The sequence below is a fragment of the Myotis daubentonii genome, chromosome 2 (assembly GCF_963259705.1).
Source record: "Myotis daubentonii chromosome 2, mMyoDau2.1, whole genome shotgun sequence".
Classification (NCBI taxonomy): Eukaryota; Metazoa; Chordata; class Mammalia; order Chiroptera; family Vespertilionidae; genus Myotis; species Myotis daubentonii.
The window spans coordinates 198,584,896-198,603,940 of NC_081841.1; the positions used below are offsets into that span (position 1 = coordinate 198,584,896).

General features: G+C 44.5%; 2 protein-coding genes across 2 annotated transcripts; one reads left to right on the plus strand and one right to left on the minus strand.

Annotated features, from left to right (window-relative positions):
- The first annotated feature begins 164 nt into the window (after positions 1-164).
- TM2D2 (TM2 domain containing 2) lies at positions 165-6,503 on the plus strand. Its single transcript, XM_059685350.1, has 4 exons — positions 165-509; positions 1,360-1,447; positions 3,102-3,217; positions 4,690-6,503. The coding sequence occupies exons 1-4, from the start codon at positions 283-285 to the stop codon at positions 4,901-4,903; spliced, it is 645 nt and encodes a 214-aa protein (XP_059541333.1). The 5' UTR covers positions 165-282; the 3' UTR covers positions 4,904-6,503.
- Positions 6,504-8,517: 2,014 nt separating this feature from the next.
- On the minus strand, positions 8,518-19,010 carry HTRA4 (HtrA serine peptidase 4). Its single transcript, XM_059685349.1, has 9 exons — positions 18,460-19,010; positions 17,672-17,771; positions 16,320-16,524; positions 15,204-15,398; positions 14,744-14,776; positions 12,529-12,643; positions 12,101-12,158; positions 11,610-11,705; positions 8,518-8,834 (listed from the first exon to the last, which is right to left on the minus strand). Exons 1-9 carry the CDS (start codon positions 18,941-18,943, stop codon positions 8,669-8,671), a joined length of 1,452 nt encoding a protein of 483 aa, XP_059541332.1. The 5' UTR covers positions 18,944-19,010; the 3' UTR covers positions 8,518-8,668.
- Positions 19,011-19,045: the final 35 nt, after the last annotated feature.

Consider the following 19,045-nt stretch of genomic DNA (forward strand, 5'->3'; position numbering starts at 1 on the left):
GAGGAACCGATTGGAGGAAGCGCTCAGAGCAGAAGGAGGAGGAGCGTGAGACTCCCAAGAGGCATTGAGGAGCCGAAGCAAAGCGCAGCCCCGCCTCCTGCGCAGCCTCTTCTGATTGGTTGTTGGGGGCTTGGGGGCGGGGCGCCGGGCTGCGCGCCCATTGGCTGCTTGTCAGCGAAGAGCGGGGCTGCGGAAGAGGCCTGACCGGGCAGGGCTAGGGTCCCGGTGCCTGCCGGGGCTTGTGGTTGCGGAGGCCCGGTGTCCGCCGCTGGGCCCGGGAAGATGGTGCTGGGCGGCTGCCCGGTGAGTTACTTACTTCTCTGCGGCCAGGCGGCCTTGCTGCTGGGGAATCTGCTTCTGCTGCATTGTGTCTCTCGGAGCCACTCGTTCAACGCTACAGCGGAGCCCGAGCTCACGTCCTCTGGCGCCGCCCACCCGGAGGTCTCCGCCGGCGCTCCGAGCTGGGAATATGGCGACCCCACCTCTCCGGTCATCCTGTGCTCTTTCCTGTAAGCTACCCAGTCGTCGAGACAGGTGGAGATGGCGAGAGGGCAAGGGATATAGGGGGTGTTGTGTTGGGGGAGAAGGAGAGGAAGGATGCTTTGGGGGAGTTTTCCCGGACCCTCCCCACCTGAGGACCTGATCGTCCGCACGCGGGAGGTAAATATCATGCAGGTTTCTCAGTCCTCGACCCAGTGCAGGGGGAAACCTGGGGTGTGGGTGACAGGTCCTTTGGGATCCCGAAGGAGGAGGACTAGGGAGGCGTGACGTCATACAGCCTCCGGAAGAAGGGTAAGGTAGGAGGTGGTGCCTTCGCTGTCCCCGGTTTGACCCGAAAGAGATTCCTTCGTAGGGGCTGGTGCTGTGTGAGCCACAAATGAAGTAAATTACTTGCCCCTGCCTACAAGGTGCTTCCGGGGGCGGCGGGGCGGGGGAATGAAACATCCTGACCGTTACAAAACCAAGTCCTTTTTTTAAAATCTCTTTTTAGTCAAGTCAGAAAAGGCGTTTGGGAAATGCAAGGGGAACTGGGAATCCTTTGGCCTTAATCTTGCCCCCATAGCCTTGCGGATGTTTTCCCGGAGAAGAGTGGAAGCTATGGCAGCAGTAGAATCCGTGCAGAAATAGGACCAGAAACAACCCCTGCCCCAATGAACGGGTCATTTGGATGGATGGCTGTCTGTCTGGCCTGCCGTGCTTCAGTCTGATTGACACCATCTCTTGTCTTGGGGAAGAATGAGAGTGAGATTAAACCCCAGAGAACTTGAAGAGATGTCTCTTGCCTGTTTTGATTGTATACATGTAAACAGCCAATTGCAAAGACCATGTGATGATCATGATCTTACTGGTGATTTATAGACCTGATGAATTCATAGAATGTGAAGACCCAGTGGATCATGTTGGAAATGCAAGTGCATCCCAGGAACTTGGTTATGGTTGTCTCAAGGTGGGTTTTTGTTTTGTTTTATAAGCCAACTCATCCAGAAATGTGCAGGGTCTTTAGAATACTAGAGGCCCCATGCACGAAACTCATGCATAGGTAGGATCCCTCGGCCTGGCCAGCAATCAGGGCCAATCTGCAGGGGAATGTCCCTTCCCCACCCTACCTTGGCTGGCCTGGGGCCTGTGGGCTGGGGGCAGCTCCTGTGTTGAGCATCTGCCCCCTGGTGGTCAGTGCATGTCATAGTGACTGGTCGTTTCGCTGTTCAGTCGATCTGCATATTAGGCTTTTATTATATAGGATGTCTTTGTAGGAAATTATAGGATTCAAGGAGAGCCTTTAGTAACAATGGCCTCTTTGAATGGAGAGAAGCTATTTGGTTCCATTAATAATATCTCTAAAGCTAGGTGCACATTGCCTAGTCAGACTCCCAAAAACTAGTGAAATTCATGTATGTTCTCCCCATTAAGGACGCACCATTATGTTATATTTGCTGTATAATGCACGTCAAGATACAGGTGTAACAAAATTATGGGAAAATATTTTTTTTTTTACTTTTTTAAAAATTCTTTATTGTTTAAAGTATTACGTTAGTCTCCTTTTTCCCCCATTGACCTCTCCCCAGCCACTCCCACTCCCCAGCACATGCCCTCACCCCCCTACGGGAAAATATTCTTTGTACTAAATCAGATACAGAGGAATAAACCTGAAAGTACTAAAACTAAAAAGACAACTTATATTGTAATCAAGTATAAATAAATATTCTCAATGCAGTGAGATTCTGTCCTATCGATATTTATGGATAAAAGTTTGAGTTAGCATTGTTTAGAGATCACGTAATTTTAAATATTTTAGTTAAAAACTGAGTTGATCCTGTCAAGGCCCTCAAACTATCACTTCCCCCAAAGTCCTAGAGGACTGGCAGCGCTCAGGTACCTGAGTCCCTGGGAGAGTACAAGGAATAAGCATCGTTTTTCCTACTCTCTTCCCTTTGAGAAATGCTCCAACAAAAATAGTAGTGACGCATTTAATAAGGTGCCAGCAGAGAATGTACAGCTGTGCTTACTCTTCTAGAATTCAGTTACACAAAGGGTCAGAGGTCCTATTCTGAAATTCTTTGCTGGAATTTAAGCATACTGTAGATGTACTACAAATATCTGTTAATCATACAGTCATGACCTAAATAGAGTCCTGAGTCAGTTGATATTCTGAGCTCTTTCCTAGTTATGTTCACTTATAATACATATAAAACAGACTAATATAAGGTCAACTTTTTAGATACCCATTCCCAAATGCTCAGTAGTATGCTCTTTTTTCTATAAATAAAGGATAATTAAAGCATTGTGTCCATCTATTCTAAATGGCATTTAATGAAACTGAGTATATATTTTTAAACTTTATTATTAAAGAAGCCAGTGAAAAAAAGAAGGAAAAAAAACCACAAGAGTTTATTTAAAGCAATGTACATTTAGGATGGATTAATTTATAATCATTCGAAGTATGTCACTAAATTCCTTGTTCTTTAGCACAGCTTTACCCCAACTTCATTAGAATAGTTATCATCCTGAGTCAGCGTTTATTAATTGATATAAAGACGTATTTTGTGTTACTTGCTTTGGTGAGTTTTTTGGTTTCTTTTGTTTTGGTTGTTATTCCACAGTTTGGTGGGCAGGCCTACAGTGATGTGGAACATACATCAGTCCAGTGCAGGGCCCTGGATGGAATTGAGTGTGCCAGTCCTAGGACCTTCCTACGAGAGAATAAACCTTGTATAAAGTAAGTGTTATTTAGAATGGGGTAGTTGGTAGTTGGATGGAGGTAGGGCTGTTTTCCTTGTCATCTCTTGGTGTGACTGTTTCTTTTACCTTAAGTGTTAAATGGACACCAGGATTACTACTGTGCATAATCCATGGATGGGGGAATATAGTTATAACAGAGAGGACTCTGGCCTTCAGACCAGAGGCCATAAGTCCTAAATGTCTCTTTCACCAACTACCTACGTACCTTTGGGCACCCAGAGTCTCTATCCCCTCATCGCAAAATGAAGGAGTTGGACAGAGCATCTAGCTCCAGAATTCCCATGACAGGCAGAAATCCTGAGAAAATAGCCTTAGTATTTTAGGAACAAAGGTTTTATCATGAAAAGTATGGGCTTCTCTCACTGAAAATCAGTTTATCTTAAAAAGAATTAGGCTTATTTCTCTAAGTTCTGCTTGAAGGCACAGAATTTACTTCTACCATTTGCTAGTGAAGAGTCTATGACTATGTTTAGTGATAATATTAGAGTAACTGCTATTGCTATTGTGTGTCATCACAGTATGTAAAACAGAAGTCTTTATGAAGATGTCCCCGTTTTTAGTTGCCACAAGACAGCAAAAAAAAGGTACATTGAGATCAGTGTTTCATGTAAGGAAGGACGACACTTCATTAAAGAACCACATTCAGAACTGCAGCCTCAGGAAAGGAGCCTGTGCGGGGATGAGTGGGGCCCAGACTCCACTCCTGCCAGGATGTCTGTTGTGCTAACGTGCTTGATAATTTCCTGTCTAGTCCAACTCAACATTTGTTTTATAGGTCGTCCATATCTTAGCAATTTCGCTTTTGAGACTCTAGACCGGTGATTTTCACCCGCGTGCCACAGCCCCCTGGTGTGCCACAAGAATTCTGAGAAGCATGCAATACCTGATTATTTAGCCAGGAGCACTGACCTCTTTTCCCTTAGATTTTGTCAAATAAAAACATGACAACAGCCAACACAACAAGAGACATCCAATTTGAATGAATTGAAATTATATTTATTTTTTTGTCATATCAGTAGATTGCTGTGCTGCAGAATTTTAGTAATTAGTCACTGTGTGCCGTGAAATGAAAAAGGTTGAAAATTGCTGGTCTAGACCTACAAGAGATCTTATGGAGGGGGGTGGGAGTAAGAGGCCACAGAGCAGCGGTTCTCAACCTGTGGGTCGCGATCCCTTTGGCGGTCAAACGACCCTTTCACAGGGGTCGCCTAAGAACATCCTGCATATCAGATATTTACATTACGATTCATAACAGTAGCAACATTACAGTTATGAAGTGGCAACGAAAATAATTTTATGGTTGGGTCACAACATGAGGAACTGTATTTAAAGGGCCAGAAGGCTGAGAACCACTGCCACAGAGGGACTAGCTGCGTCATCTTTTCACTGTACATTAAGTGTTTTAATTTTCATGTGGTAAACATCTTCCTTTTAATTCCTTTTGTCTAGGTATACCGGACACTATTTCATAACTACTTTGCTCTACTCTTTCTTCCTGGGATGTTTTGGAGTGGATCGTTTCTGTCTGGGACACACTGGCACGGCAGTAGGGAAGCTATTGACACTTGGAGGACTTGGGATTTGGTGGTTTGTTGACCTTATATTACTTATTACTGGAGGGCTGATGCCAAGTGATGGCAGCAATTGGTGCACTGTTTACTAAAAAGCGCTGCGGTTATGGCCCAGAGAGGCCAGTCTTCGGAATTCATCTCTACAGGCTCAACACTCTTCCTTCTTATCAGACCTGACCATTGCCCTCTTTGGAGGGAATGGAATTGGTTAGGAAGATTTCTTTGGACTGTGGATTTGCAACCCAAATGTTACCTTGCTGACTAGAAATGGCAAGCAAACACTGTTGTGGGAACCAAGTTTATACCTTTTCTCATGTACAAAATATAAATCTAGCAACTAATTTATAAGCTGCAGAAGGGTTTCTATACTCTTTACTTCTGCACATGGCTATATCTTCAATCCTTTGGAGCAAGTGGACCCAACAGGATGAGCGAAGTGAATATTGTTAGCTTTGTGCCTTTTGTGACCCCGAGTCTCATGCACAAGAGGACTGAAGCAGAACCAATGGAAAGCTTCAGCAAAAGTAGAAATGGCCATGAATTTTAATACACACTCAAATTCCGAATTTAAACTGCAGAATAAATTTTGCCAACCTGGAACACTGTTTGGATATTCTCAGTAGGTAGAGTGAAACTCAAAATTATATTTGTTTCCCTAAAAACTGGGTGGTTGAAGTAAACTATCCTATTAATAAACCCTATTGTTTCGCCATTATTATGCTGAAGAGGCAATATATACAAAGAAATGTATACATGAAGATGTTTTTTTCATTCCAATTATGGCTTGAAAGCCAACAGTATTTAAGATCTGTCTGGGTAGGTCTGTCCTCTTGGCAGAATTTTCCTGTCTCAAAGTAGTATTTAGCCTAATCAATGTGGCTCAGTGTGAGCATCGACCCATGAACCAGGAGGTCACGGTTTGATTCCTAGTCAGGGCACATGCCTAGGTTGCGAGCTTGATCCCCAGCATGGGGCATGCAGAAGGTAGCTGATTGATGATTCTTTATCATCATTGCTGTTTCTATCTCTCCCTCTCCCTTCCTCTCTGAAACCAATAACAAATAAAATAAAAAGTAGTATTTACCAATTTAGAGAGCCCATGTTGTAGGCTGGTAAAAAAGATTTCAAATGACTATAAAACTGTTCTTCACAATTATATAAGATAAGGTGGGGAGCATTGTGCTCTTGGAAAGAAAAACAGACTCTTAAAGGATATTATTACTGAGTACCAGGTGGATTTAGGATGTGATTTGTGGGGAGATAGAGAAACAGTGCAATAAGCTTGGTACCAGAAGTTCTCACTGTGGGTTACAGAGTCAGCCATAGAGAAAGAGCCACAGCCAAGCTTTCGCATTCCCAGTTCACTGGGAATAAACGAAATGCTTTGAATAATAAGTGGTTTTAAAAACTTAGTGCCCATCCTTTTCAATCTAAGTTGTAAAGAACTGTTAAATACAAAGTAAAGGGGGGATTTTATGGATAAGTCAAATTAAGATCCTGTTATTTGGAATAAGTTATAAATTCTAGAAACAATCAAGGTAGAATTGCTCAAAGTTTAGTTTCATAATAATTGACCTAAAGACCAAGAATCACAGGTAACTGGCTGGTGTGGCTCAGTGGTTGAGTGTCAACCAATGAACCAGAAGGTCATGGTTCGATTCCCAGTCAGGGCATAATAAAAGAACATATTTTTTTTTTAAAAAAATCACAAAATAACTCTGAATATGCTCTATCATTATGAAATGGCTTTCCTAAAAATTTCAACTTTATTATCCCTGATTAATATGATTACCAACTCTTCTGATATTATTAAATGATGGCAATTATGTAAATATTAAGAGATTATTCTGTCTTAAAAGTTCTGTACCACACTGACCCCAACCTTGTTTACAGCAGTAATAGTTGGTAGATTTTTATTCATAATCCCTGAACTCTAAGGCAGTATTTTTTAAATTGTGGTCATGAAGAAACTAGACCCTTCCCAGAAAAATACACACACACATAAAATTTTACATAGGTTTTAAGGGGGTCTATTGATGTAATATTTTTTTAAAACTCACTTCTAAGAGAAGTCCTGTAAACAAACTGAAATTTAAATCTTACCCAAAAAAATATACTACCTTAAGCCACAAATTCTGCCTCATCTCACAACTTTTTTTAAATTTTATTAAAGATAAGTCACAAACCCCATCAAAACCTATTATCTTTTATTTAAAAAAAGAATACATTTTGGCAGTTTTCAGACTGAAATCATTAGTGTTGCCAGGAGGAAGAGCTTGGGTAAAAAGGTAAAGTTTTTAATTTATTGAAGTATCTTTTTTTTTTTTTTAAATATATTTTATTGATTTTTTTACAGAGAGGAAGGGAGAGAGACAGAGAGTTAGAAACATCGATGAGAGAGAAACATCGATCAGCTGCCTCCTGCACATCTCCTACTGGGGATATACCCGCAACCCAGGTACATGCCCTTGACCGGAATCGAACCTGGGACCCTTCAGTCCGCAGGCTGACGCTCTATCCACTGAGCCAAACCGGTTTCGGCTTGAAGTATCTTTTATAGAAGTCCTCTTACAGTCAGAAAAGCTGTTGGAGACCAAAATCGTTTCCACTGCTAGAGTGATAACTTGAGATTCTTTAATAATCTTCTGTGACAATCCACAATTGTCAGTTTCATTTTGACTTATCAATGATATCCATCCTCTGTATCCATAAACCCTGGCCAAATGTGATGCAACCCGAAAAACTGATCGTGTAAGGGAATAGTATTAAAAATTTGATTTTCTTTGCACCCTGGATTCAGGTTGTTTCTTAATATTTGCAAGATAGGTGTGTGTGTGTGTGTGTGTGTGTGTGTGTGTGTGTGTGTGTGTTTTCCTCTGCTTCCTGACTCTAGCACTGACCAGGGACCCTCCCTGGGACTGGGGAGAGGGTTGACTGGATGCTGATCCTGAGTGTGAGAGAGCCCGGTGACACTCCCCTACTTCCCAGGAGCTGTTAAAAAAGTGCCCACCACTGCCTGGGCTCCGTCTGGTCTCAGCTGGACAAGAAGAGCAAGGAACACCTGGCTCCCACCATCGGGGCCACTGTCACTCAGTTCCACAGTGTGGCCAACTGCTTCAAGGACCAGAGTGTGGCGGCTGGGGACAGAGCCAGAGTGGTGAAGCGTGTGTCGTGGGAGGGCTCAGAGACACTCTGCATAGGTCTGGAAATCCCTCGTTGTTTTGGAGGACAGGGGTTCCTTCCTTCCCCAAACCAGCCAGCCCATCCCCACAACGCCAGGCTGCTGTGGCTCCTGTGCCCTTCTAAAGGGAGGGCACTCACCTGCCCAGGGACCAGGCACCACAGGGGACGCCCAGGTCCAGGAAGCCAATGGGGCTACCCAGACTTTGCCCAAATGGCCAAACCCAGGAGGCAGGTCTGGGTGCACAGTAGGACCCCTGCTCTGTGTGTGTGTGTGTGTGTGTGTGTGTGTGTGTGTGTGTGTGTGTGTGTGAGTGAGTGAGAGAGTTTGTGGCTATAGAGGAGTTTAATAATACCAAAGTGTCCTTCTGTCAAGGTTAAATTAGAAACTGCCTTTTTTTTTCAGTTCCTATCTTTAAGTAAAATTTTCTCAGCTTCCCAGACTTCCTGGCACCACATCCTTCTTCCACTTGCTTAGTAAAGCTTCTTAGCAGTACACCCCCAACCTAATAGTCCCCAAGTGTGTGTGTGGGGGGGGGGGCACGCTCATACTTAAGCATTGATTTTCCTTTATAAGAAAGATCTTAAAACCCCTACCAATCTTTGGCACATCTTCAATACAAACCAGGTAATATAACTTTGGGTTTGTTAGATAATTTATCTTTAAATCAAGATACTTAATCAATTATTTCAGGTGTGATTGTCAGGATCAAAGTTTGACTTCCCCGACGAACCATCATGGAAAGGGAATCATTGTCCTTAACAGCTTCAGTAACATCGGTTGTGGTAGTAACAGGTTGCCCATTTATGCTGACAATTACATCGTGGTCTCTTAACCCAGAGCTGGGAGGGGAGGGAAAAAAGGAAAATGAAACTCTAAGAGTTTTACTCATCCCAGCTAGAATTTAATGTCAAACTCTTATGGTACTACTATTTTGCTGGTAATAAACACATCAACCCAGGAAACCAGAAATAGCCTCAATCCTTTCAAATATGAGGACTGTTCTAAGATAGGCTGTGAAATCTCCTTGAAGACAACAATCCTACTTACTTTCATAAAATTAATATTCTACCACAATCAATCGTGTGAAAAAGGTTTACTCCTCCCCTATATTGGATTTGGTTGGGAATAGGAGTTTAGCTTTTCATTTCTATTACTCTCTGACCTCTGTTAACCTGAAGCATACTCCCATTCTTATGAGCAAACATGAAAAGCCCAGTCAATATGTTTTTCCCTAGACAGCTACACTCTGATCAGTTTGATTTGACAGCCCACTTACCCCATCTTCAACCGTAGTTTATGGTACGAGAGAGTATGTTGAGCTATACTATTAAAAGCTCTGTTCCCAGTAAGTCAAAAACTAGTCACCCTTCCACGTCTAAATATCTAAGGCTCTGATTCTAGACTCCTTTTCCCCAAAGCTGTGACTGTATGCAGTCTCCTACGTAGTTGTTTCACATAGAATGTATATCTTAAAACAGAAACCACCTCCGACATGCAATAAATACATAGCTATGCTGTTGAGTTGTCTTAAAGTAAAAAATAAGCTGGAAGAGGGACATAAAATTAAATGACTGCAGGAGAAGCAAGAATAATAGGATTACCAAGATATGTGGAATTTATGAAAAAATAGGAGAAATTTAAAGCAAGAGGATGTGAAGAGAAGTTTGAAGGTAGACAGAGCTACAAGCATGGAAAGCCTTTAGCACAAGGTCACTTTGGAAGGTGACTGGTACAGTGCACAAAGGGAGAACTCAGTTCATGGTACTTCTGTGAGTGGAAAAAAGAAACCTGCAGATTATTGCTGAGTGCAAATTACTGCTGAGCCCAACTATGAGGCTCAGACAGGATAAAATGTCCCACCGCTTGTAAAAGGCTAGGATTTGATTCCTGGTCTTCAGACTTGAAAACCCTTCTTCTTGCCACTTGATCAGTGTGCCTCTCAGAAGCAAGAAGAGCAGCCACGAAAGCAGGATAATACAGAGGCTAACTTAGGTTCCACATCCCTGCTGTCTGACTTACTGTGTAATTCACATTGACCTCTCTCTGCCACAGCTGTGTCCTCTATAAAATAATAACCTATATCATAAGACTACTGCGGGCTCAAACCAAGCATGTAAAAAATATTAAATGATGCCTGACATATATTAAGTGGTTAATAAATGCCAGCTGTTATTATCATAATTATTATTATTATTAGATGTAAGTGGCTGGAGCCAAAACAGATTTCCGGCTCAGCAGTGACATCAAACAAGCAGTAATGCCCACACTTTAATGTGCATCCAAATCAAGGAGATCTTGTTTACAATGCAGTTTCTGATTCAGTGGCAGGCCTGTCATTCTGCATTTCCCAAAAGCTCCAGCTGATGCTAATGCAGCTGGGCTACAGACCACATCCTGAGTAGCAAGGCCTTGGAGAGCTGAAAGAAATAGCTTTGGCCTTGAACCAGAAGTTAAAAATAAGGATTGGGATGCGGGGGGGGGGGGGGGGGGGCGGCAGGGAGGGGGCAGGAACTAAGGCTAGGAAAGCCTGTGACAAGCCAAGTTTAGTAACATGAGACCTAACACGTAGCTATTCTGAACAGGTAGTACCCTAGGGTTTCTTGCCCCCTACTAAGAGCATTGCTGTAATCTAAACAGATTATTGAGCTCTTGAAAAACAAATACAGTGAGAGATACTGAAGAAGCTTAAAAGAGAGACCCAGGAGAGTGATTGTTGGACAAGCCACCTCTGCTCTCAGTAGTTAAATGTTCGAAACAACATCAAGACTGCTGGAGCATCTTTGGAAAGCTACTCTAACCTTTGCTTGATTTATTTCTTTGTTTGTTTATTTGTTTACTTACTTAGTGCTGCCGTCTGATACTGTCATCCAGAGTTCAAAGACAAAAGTATTTTAAATTACCTAAAGTATGTTCCTAAACTTTTGATCCTTTGGATTCTTCTGATTCTTAATAACTAAGGTATTGAAAGGGCAGACTTGGGGATCCTAGCAAAATTAATTTAGACTTAGGCTATTAACTCACATCATGCATTCTTGGCTTAAAGAGAACCACCGGCTTCCAAATAGAAGGCCCTTAGTACACAAGTCTAAATCAGCATGACTATCCACATGCCATATGTAGTTTTAAATTTTCTGGTAACCACATTTTTTTCAAAAAATATTTTAAACAGATGAAATCAATTTTAGTAATATATCTTATTTAACTCAATATGTCTAAGCTATCATTTGAACACGTAATATTTTAATAATTACTAGTATGTATTTTACATTCTGTTTTGTCTTTGAAATCCACTAGAAACAATGCACAACCATAATATCTTATAAATGCAATGATTACAGTACAAGGCAGTTCCCCCCACCTCCCCCCCCCCCAAAAAAAGGTGTGTTTCATGGAAAAATATTTTACGTGCTCCTAGTTTCTTTATTCAAATAAATTAAAATTAAATAAAATGTAAAATTCAGTCCATCGGTCATACCAGCCACATTCCAAGTGTTCAATAGCCACATGTGGGCAGGGGCCACGGTGCTGGACAGCCTAACTCTAGATCCTACGTTTGCCACGCACACATCTAGCGAGAACAAAGGAGGCTGGGCAAAGGCCTGGGTTCCTCTTACCTTTCGGCAGCTGTTCCCTGAATCACCTCATATACAAAAACCCCAGAACTCACAACAGGGAAATCTGGATCTTGCCTTTTCATTTCTCGAAGGAGGCTAAGAAAAGTGAGAGGAGATTTCCCGGTCAGTTAAGAAGCATAGCAAATTGATCTCCGGAGCCCCGGGCACAGCCTCCGAATGAATCTCAGTAAATATTCTATCTGCTCTCTCAAGGCTCAGAGTGGCCAGAGAGGACTCCATCAAGCAGGCCACCCTTATTCTTCCCCAGGTGTGCTCTGGTTCTCTATGCCAACGCCTAGAACCATTGGACGTTATAAAATATAGGCACGTGAAAGAAACTGAGACGTACAGTGAGTGCTGGTGCATCAGTAGAGCCTATGGCCACTAGGGTACCCAGCTGTAATCCTAACACTTTAGTTTCCCTGGCAAGACTGTCCAGCTATGGCTTTTGCTTCTGAAAATGACCCAGATGTATTCAAACCCACACTTACTTCATAGTGAGGGGCAGCATTCTCAGACCCAGATATTTCCTTTGTGCAAGAGCCTTTCCTGGAAAGGAAAATTATAATGTGTTACCAACAACAAAACTTTTCTCCTTTCAGCGATCTTAAAAGAGTCACAGAACATCCTTCCATCATAGCTGCCCCCTCGAACTAACTGTTCCTCAGAAAACCTTCGTCATTAGTACAGACCGTCTTCCACCCACCTCTGCCCCTCAGGTTTCCTTTCCACAATAGTTCAATCCAAATGTTTCTGGGTACAACCCATGCCTGGCTTTGTGCCTAGTCCTTATATTACTGCCCGAACAGCCATTAGAGAAACTGGGTACCAGTGACAGCATTCAACAGAACCGTCTCCACAGTAGACTGAGTGCCCCCAAAAACACACAAGGGGAAGAAAAAGTCCTCCCTCCCCTTACCTTTCAACTGGCGCTCATGGAATTCCGCCAAGAACTCTCGAATTCGATCGGAGGGGATTGCAAAGGAGATTCCGGCGGTCACCTTCAGTGTATTTATGCCAATCACATCACCATCCTGGCAGGGGAGGAGATGTCATTCAGTCACCAAGTTGTGCAAACTGAACAAACAGGAGGGAGTGACGTGAGTTCCTTAGGGCAGGGTACAGAGGGGCTAGCAGAAAAGTGGGCTTCTTCAGTCCAGATCGATGGATGTAGGTAGGATAGCAGAGGGGACCTACATGTGCAAATTCCTATGGAGGATTTTTTTTTTAAATCTTGAGCTTATTTTTCCTTGACCAAATTACTCTGATTTTATTTATATTTTTAACATGTCTTTGTTGATTTTAGAGAGAAGGGAGAAGGGTCGAGAGATAGAAACATCGATCAGTTGCCTCCTGCATGCTCCCTATTGGGGATCGAGTCCACAACCTGGGCATGTGCCCTGACTAGGAATCCAACCAGTGCCCTCTTGGTTCATGGGCTGATGATCAACCACTGAGCCACACCAGCCGGGCTGAATTACATTGATTTTAAGTGTGAACCACAGTTTGTTATTTGACCCAAAGAAGAGAACAAGGAGTATTTGCCTTTTCATTCCTTAAATGAAACTAAAAATAAACATGGCAAAGGCAAAAAGCTGTTAGATTTTCAGCAACACTTCAATGAAAGTATCCGTAAGAATTAGTAAATTGACTTTCGGAACAAAGCCCTACTAAACCAAGGCTATGAAGTGAGAAATACTTTCCTCTTCATGCACTTCATCATCTCTAGCCTGTTAGGTAATGGAAAGGGTAAAATATCATATTGTTTAGTTTAATATTTAATACTATTAAGAGACAGATTATAATTCAGTAGATCTGGAGTGTGGTCTGAAATTCTAGTAAACTCCTTGTCCACTGGAGAAAGAAGGTACAAAAAATTGCATGCAGTGTCATGAATAAAAAACGCTCAATAACGTCACACACAATTCATCCTCCTACAAGTAAGTGTAATATGTAAAGATGAACCAAATGAATCCGCTCAAAAACTCAGAGAGCACGACCACAGGCTGCGTCAATGAGCATGGCACTTTCGTGTTTCCACATGTATTTGAGCGACTAGAAATGCTGGCATTGCCACTAGAGCAGCGTTTCTCAACCTGTGGGCCGCGACCCCTTTGGGGGTCAAATGACCCTTTCACAGGGGTCGCCTAAGACCATCGGAAAACACATATATAATTATATATTGTTTTGGTGATTAATCACTATGCTTTAATTATGCTCAATTTGTAACAATGAAAATACATCCTGCATATCAGATACTCACATTACGATTCATAACAGTAGCAAAATTACAGTGATTAAGTAGCAATGAAAATAATTTTATGGTTGGCGGTCACTCCAACATGAGGAACTGTATTGAAAGGTCGCGGCATTAGGAAGGTTGAGAACCACTGCACTAGAGAGACTGAATAATTTTAATAATTAACTACATGACAGAACAATGGGTTCATGGTGTGGCTTTTCTGTCATCTGTAAGTGGGTCAAGACTAAAAACCTGGACAGACCACATCCTGAAATTAGCATTTTGGAATGAGAGACAGTTCTTCATATGCGGCAGCAGGAGTCTTCAAGGATATACATTAGGGGGACATTACATAGTACAATTGGTCATTTGACATAAATCTGGGTTTAGTACCCAGGACCTTTGTTAACTGTCCAATGAAAACGGAAAGCGGCCCTGACTGGTTTGGCTTAGTGGATAGAGCATCGGCCTGCGGACTGTAGGGTCCCGGGTTCAATTCTAGTCAAGGGCATGTACCTTGGTTGCAGGCACATCCCCGGTAGGGGGTGTGCAGGAGGCAGCTGATCGATGCTTCTCTCTCATCGATGTTTCTAACTCTCTTTCCCTCTCCCTTCCTCTCTGTAAAAAATCAATAACATATATTTAAAAAACAAAACAAAACGGAAAGCATGTTGAAGAGATATAACATGTAAGCAAACCCTAGTTGGGTGAGATCACACACCAGGATGACAAATCCATTGTAGATCTTAAGTTTTCCTAACCATTTGCTTAAGATGCAGTCATAGAAAAGCATCCCACCACAGGTCTCTACGCTAGCATTAGTCTGCACCATGCAACCTGTCAAGTCTTTACAAGGAAGAGACATACAGCAGCAAGGAAAGTGGCCACTTACCAAGTTCACCAGAGGCCCCCCAGAATTTCCGTGCTGGAGACAGAATTTGAAAAAACCATCAGTACTTTTCTCCTTGTCAACTATTCATAGTTCCTAAACAGATTTACCAAAAACAGCCCGCTCTAGTGAGCTCCTGTTCCCCCAAGGCAGGCAAAGTTGTCCTGTCCCCCCATCATCATCAATACTGGAGTCACTGCAGATAAAGAACAATAGCAAAAGGACCACCACTTCCTACGGCAGCGTTGGCCTCTGTGACAGACCCTAACAGGCCACCCAATATCATGGATGCCAGCTATCATATCAAACAGGCTGAAGTCTAACAAAATGGCATTCTATCCCCCTCGTAAGGATCTAACTAAACTCGGGACATCTCCGAAAGGCCAAAGGAAAAAGGAGGCGCTCTGACTGCACTGCCCCTAAGTATCTCATGGGCTCACAATGGCCTTCCCAAGTGACTTACATTTATTATGGCATCAGTCTGGATATAGTCCATGTCTGAATCCTCCAGCCCCAGTTCTTTGCCCCCTCGCTGTGTAGTGCTGACAATTCCTGCAGTCACTGTGTTCTGCAGAGAAAACGGACTGCCCAAGGCCACCACAAACTCTCCGGCCCGCAGGTCAGATGACTTTCCCAGCAGCAATACAGGAAGGTCAGTCTGCACATGGGCAAGAAAGGATGGGGAAGATCAAGAATAGAATCAACCGGTGTTTATGTACAGCACATATATGACACAGTCTTTGTCACTTGGCATTTATAATCCAAGAACCACCCACCCAAACTCTCACTTGTTAAGATGATTGGGATCGTCTCTAAAATCTAAAAGTATTGCTTTGTATAAATTACTATAAATAAACCAACAGTGAAGTTACTGATGAACATAAACTGACATTAGCAATTTACTTAGCACAGGTCCAGCTCAAAAGTTGACAGTCAAAATTAACTGGCCACAAACAAAGCTGATCACCCAGAGCAGTTCTTCTCAAATTTTAATATGTGCGCAAATCACCTGGGGATCTTAAGAAAATGCAGATTCTAATTCAGTAGACCTGGCTGTGGTCTGAGATTCTGCATTTCCAGCAAATTCTTAGATGATGTCAATACTGCTGGAGTGCAAACTACACTTGGTGTAACGGGACCTTAAAGTATTCCTCGGCAGCTTGGAATTCACGCTACTCTAAGACTACTCTAAGAGAAGTTTCCAGAAGCAGCATCTACTGAAGAGGCAGTGAAGGAGAAGGAAAAATAAAAAAGACTCGCTCCTCCCTGCCATAGAAATTGTTAGGGATATACAGACTGGCATGGAAGAAAATAAACAGGCGGGCTAGAAGGGGTCAATGGGAGGGAAAGGGGGACATATGTAATACTTTCAACAATAAAGATTTTAAAAAATTAAAAAAGAAAGAAAATAGAAGAGGGACTAAAAGACAACCAAAAAAAAAAAAAAAAGGAAATTAGAAAACAGCATATGCTAGTTGAAAAAATGTGTTGTAGGTGGAAGGGGGTGGAGAAGAAAACATGAGCAAATTGGTGAAAATCCCCAAATACGCAGACTCTGATTTAGACCTCCCATACTCACTTTTGGCTCGATCTTAATCAGTGCAAGATCCAGTTTATGGTCAATGTCCTTGACAGTGGCTTCATACTGGACCCCACTTTGGAGCTCCGCCTGGATTCGCTGCCGGTTGGTGAGGACGTGGGCATTGGTAACGATGAGCCCATCCTCAGACACTATGAACCCAGAGCCACTGGATACAGGAATATCCTTGCCGTTGAGAGGTGACCTGTCTCAGTAAAGACAACAGCGCAAGCAGAGGACGGAAGAGTCAGGGGATGCACCACAGTCTGGAGACACGGAACCTCACAGGTACCAAGCATACCTCCAGCACAGTTTCCCAGACACTTTTCTTTTCCCGTGTTTTCATTGTCTCTGGGTGGAATTGGAGTCTGCCTGTTCAGTGGCCTGGTCATCTCCTGGGAAGCCCACTGAGAGCTGATTCCAACTCTCCTTTTCCAGGCACACTCCCTCTTCAGAGCTGATCAGAGCAGCAACCCTCTGCTTCAAATAGGCCTAACCTGATCACAATACCATGGTCAAGAGTCAACCTAGGCCAGTGATGGCGAACCTTTTGAGCTCGGCGTGTCAGCATTTTGAAAAACCCTAACTTAACTCTGGTGCCGTGTCACATATAGCAATTTTTTGATATTTGCAACCATAGTAAAACAAAGACTTATATTTTTGATATTTATTTTATATATTTAAATGCCATTTAACAAAGAGAAATCAACCAAAAAAATGAGTTTGCGTGTCACCTCTGACACGCGTGTCATAGGTTCGCCATCACTGACCTAGGCAGTGGTTCTCAACCTTCTGGCCCTTTAAATACAGTTCCTCATGTTGTGGTGACCCCCAACCATAAAATTATTTTCGTTGCTACTTCATAACTGTAATGTTGCTACTGTTATGAATCATAATGTAAATATCTGATATGCAGGATGATCTTAGGCGACCCCTGTGAAAGGGTTGTTTGACCGCCAAAGGGGTCGCGACCCACAGGTTGAGAACCGCTGAGTCCTAGTGCCAAATCATCAGGGCCCAGGCAGGGAGGGAGCCCAGGGGGCCGGTTCCTGTTTAGGTTCCACCATTAACTGGCCTTTGACAGAGGATTTCCTTCCACAACAATGAGGGGGCTGAGCAAGATCATTCAGATGCTTTCTACCTCTTGCCCCTGACCTTCAATTCTGTCTGTGGGAGATGAGGGAGAGAGAAACCCCGGCCACCTAAGGGCGCAGGCGTACCCAGATTTGGGAGTCAGAACCCGTGTCCCTTCTGCACCTTCACCGGGTTCCTGGACCGCATTGAGCCTCACAGTAGCGGACCTGGAGCGGAAAGTCAGCGGGGAGTGGGCGGCCGCCGCCTGCCGCCTTTACCTCCGAAAGAGCTGCAAGTGAACCACAGAGGGCGCCACCTTCTCCACCACCTCTGCGATGAAGTTGTAGTTGCTCCTGAGCCAGCCTGCGCTTCTGGTCCCTGTGAAGCAATGCTCCATTACTGGGGGCGATGGGACCCTCGCCTCCTGATCCTCCAGCAGAGGTTCTCAACCTTCCTAATGCTGCGACCCTTTAATACAGTTCCTCATGTTGTGGTGACCCCCAACCATAACATTATTTTCGTTGCTACTTCATAACTGTCATTTTGCTACTGTTATGAATCGTAATGTAAATATCTGATATGCAGGATGTATTTAGGCGACCCCTGTGAAAGGGTCGTTTGACCCCCAAAGGGGTCGCGACCCACAGGTTGAGAACCGCTGCAAGGGGTCCGATCTCAAATCTCTCAGCCCCCCCCCCCCCCCCGCCTCTCTCTCCACTTTCCTCCCTCCCCTTCCTCCCTTCGGTCTCCCCCGTCCTGTATCCTGTGGTCCCACTCCCATAAGGATGCGCCTTGAGGGAACTAGGCCCGTCACCCCGATTGGAAAGAAAAAAAAATTAGAAGGGAAGAGGACATTTAACAGGTGTGGGGAGGACACTGGGGGTAGGGGTCGGGGGGAAGGGGGAACCACATGGGGACCCGCAAAGAGACACCCCAGGAGGGAAGAAAATCGGGAGCAAGAAGTCGAATCCCTACGGCCATGGAGCAGGGCAGAGCCCGTGGAGAGCTGCGCGATTCAAAAACGCTCCTCCCGAAAGTTTCAAGAGAGCGCAGGGCCGGCACCCACCTCGATCCCTGCAGTCGCCCTTCTGCACCGGCAGCGCCGGGAGCGCACCACGGCGGCGCGCGGCGCGGTTCTCGGCACGGAGCGCGCACAGGCTGGGGTAGGTGCGCCCGTCGCTGCCGCACACGGCCGCCCCCGTCGCCGGGCAGCCGCAGGTGCCCAGCCGGGTGCCACCCAGGCGCCGCGGGCGGAACGGCGCGCTGCACTGCAGCCCCGGGGCACAGGGCCGGCCGAGCGCCCCGCCGCAGACCTCGCCCTCGGCCGCGGGGCACACGCGGCAGCAGCGGCAGCGGTCCTGCATCGGCGTGGCCCCCGAGGAGCAGGTGGGCAGCGGGGGGCAGCGCATTGGCTCGCAGACCGCGGGGCAGAACGGAGAGGGCCAGGTCCTCTGGGCCTCCACCCTGGGATCGGGCACCGGGGGCAGCAGCAGCAGCCACAGCAGGAGGAATTGTCCCAGCCCAGCGGGTTGAAGCGAAGGTCTAACCATGCTGCTCCCTTCTTCCTCCCACTTTCCCAATTACTTTACCCTGGACCCGCAACCACTTTTAAATGAGCAACACACTCCCGGCCAGGGTGCCGCCTCCACCAG

Excerpts from the sequence above, each read along its gene's own strand:
- TM2D2 (XM_059685350.1), top strand. The coding sequence starts at position 283 with ATGGTGCTGGGCGGCTGCCCGGTGAGTTACTTACTTCTCTGCGGCCAG. Across the intron at positions 510-1,359 it reads GTCATCCTGTGCTCTTTCCT|ACCTGATGAATTCATAGAAT; the intron begins GTAAGCTACCCA and ends GGTGATTTATAG. Across the intron at positions 3,218-4,689 it reads GAGAATAAACCTTGTATAAA|GTATACCGGACACTATTTCA; the intron begins GTAAGTGTTATT and ends CCTTTTGTCTAG.
- HTRA4 (XM_059685349.1), bottom strand. The coding sequence starts at position 18,943 with ATGGTTAGACCTTCGCTTCAACCCGCTGGGCTGGGACAATTCCTCCTG. Across the intron at positions 12,644-14,743 it reads GGGGGCCTCTGGTGAACTTG|GATGGTGATGTGATTGGCAT; the intron begins GTAAGTGGCCAC and ends CTCCCCTGCCAG. Across the intron at positions 12,159-12,528 it reads CCATGAGCGCCAGTTGAAAG|GAAAGGCTCTTGCACAAAGG; the intron begins GTAAGGGGAGGG and ends TTTCCTTTCCAG.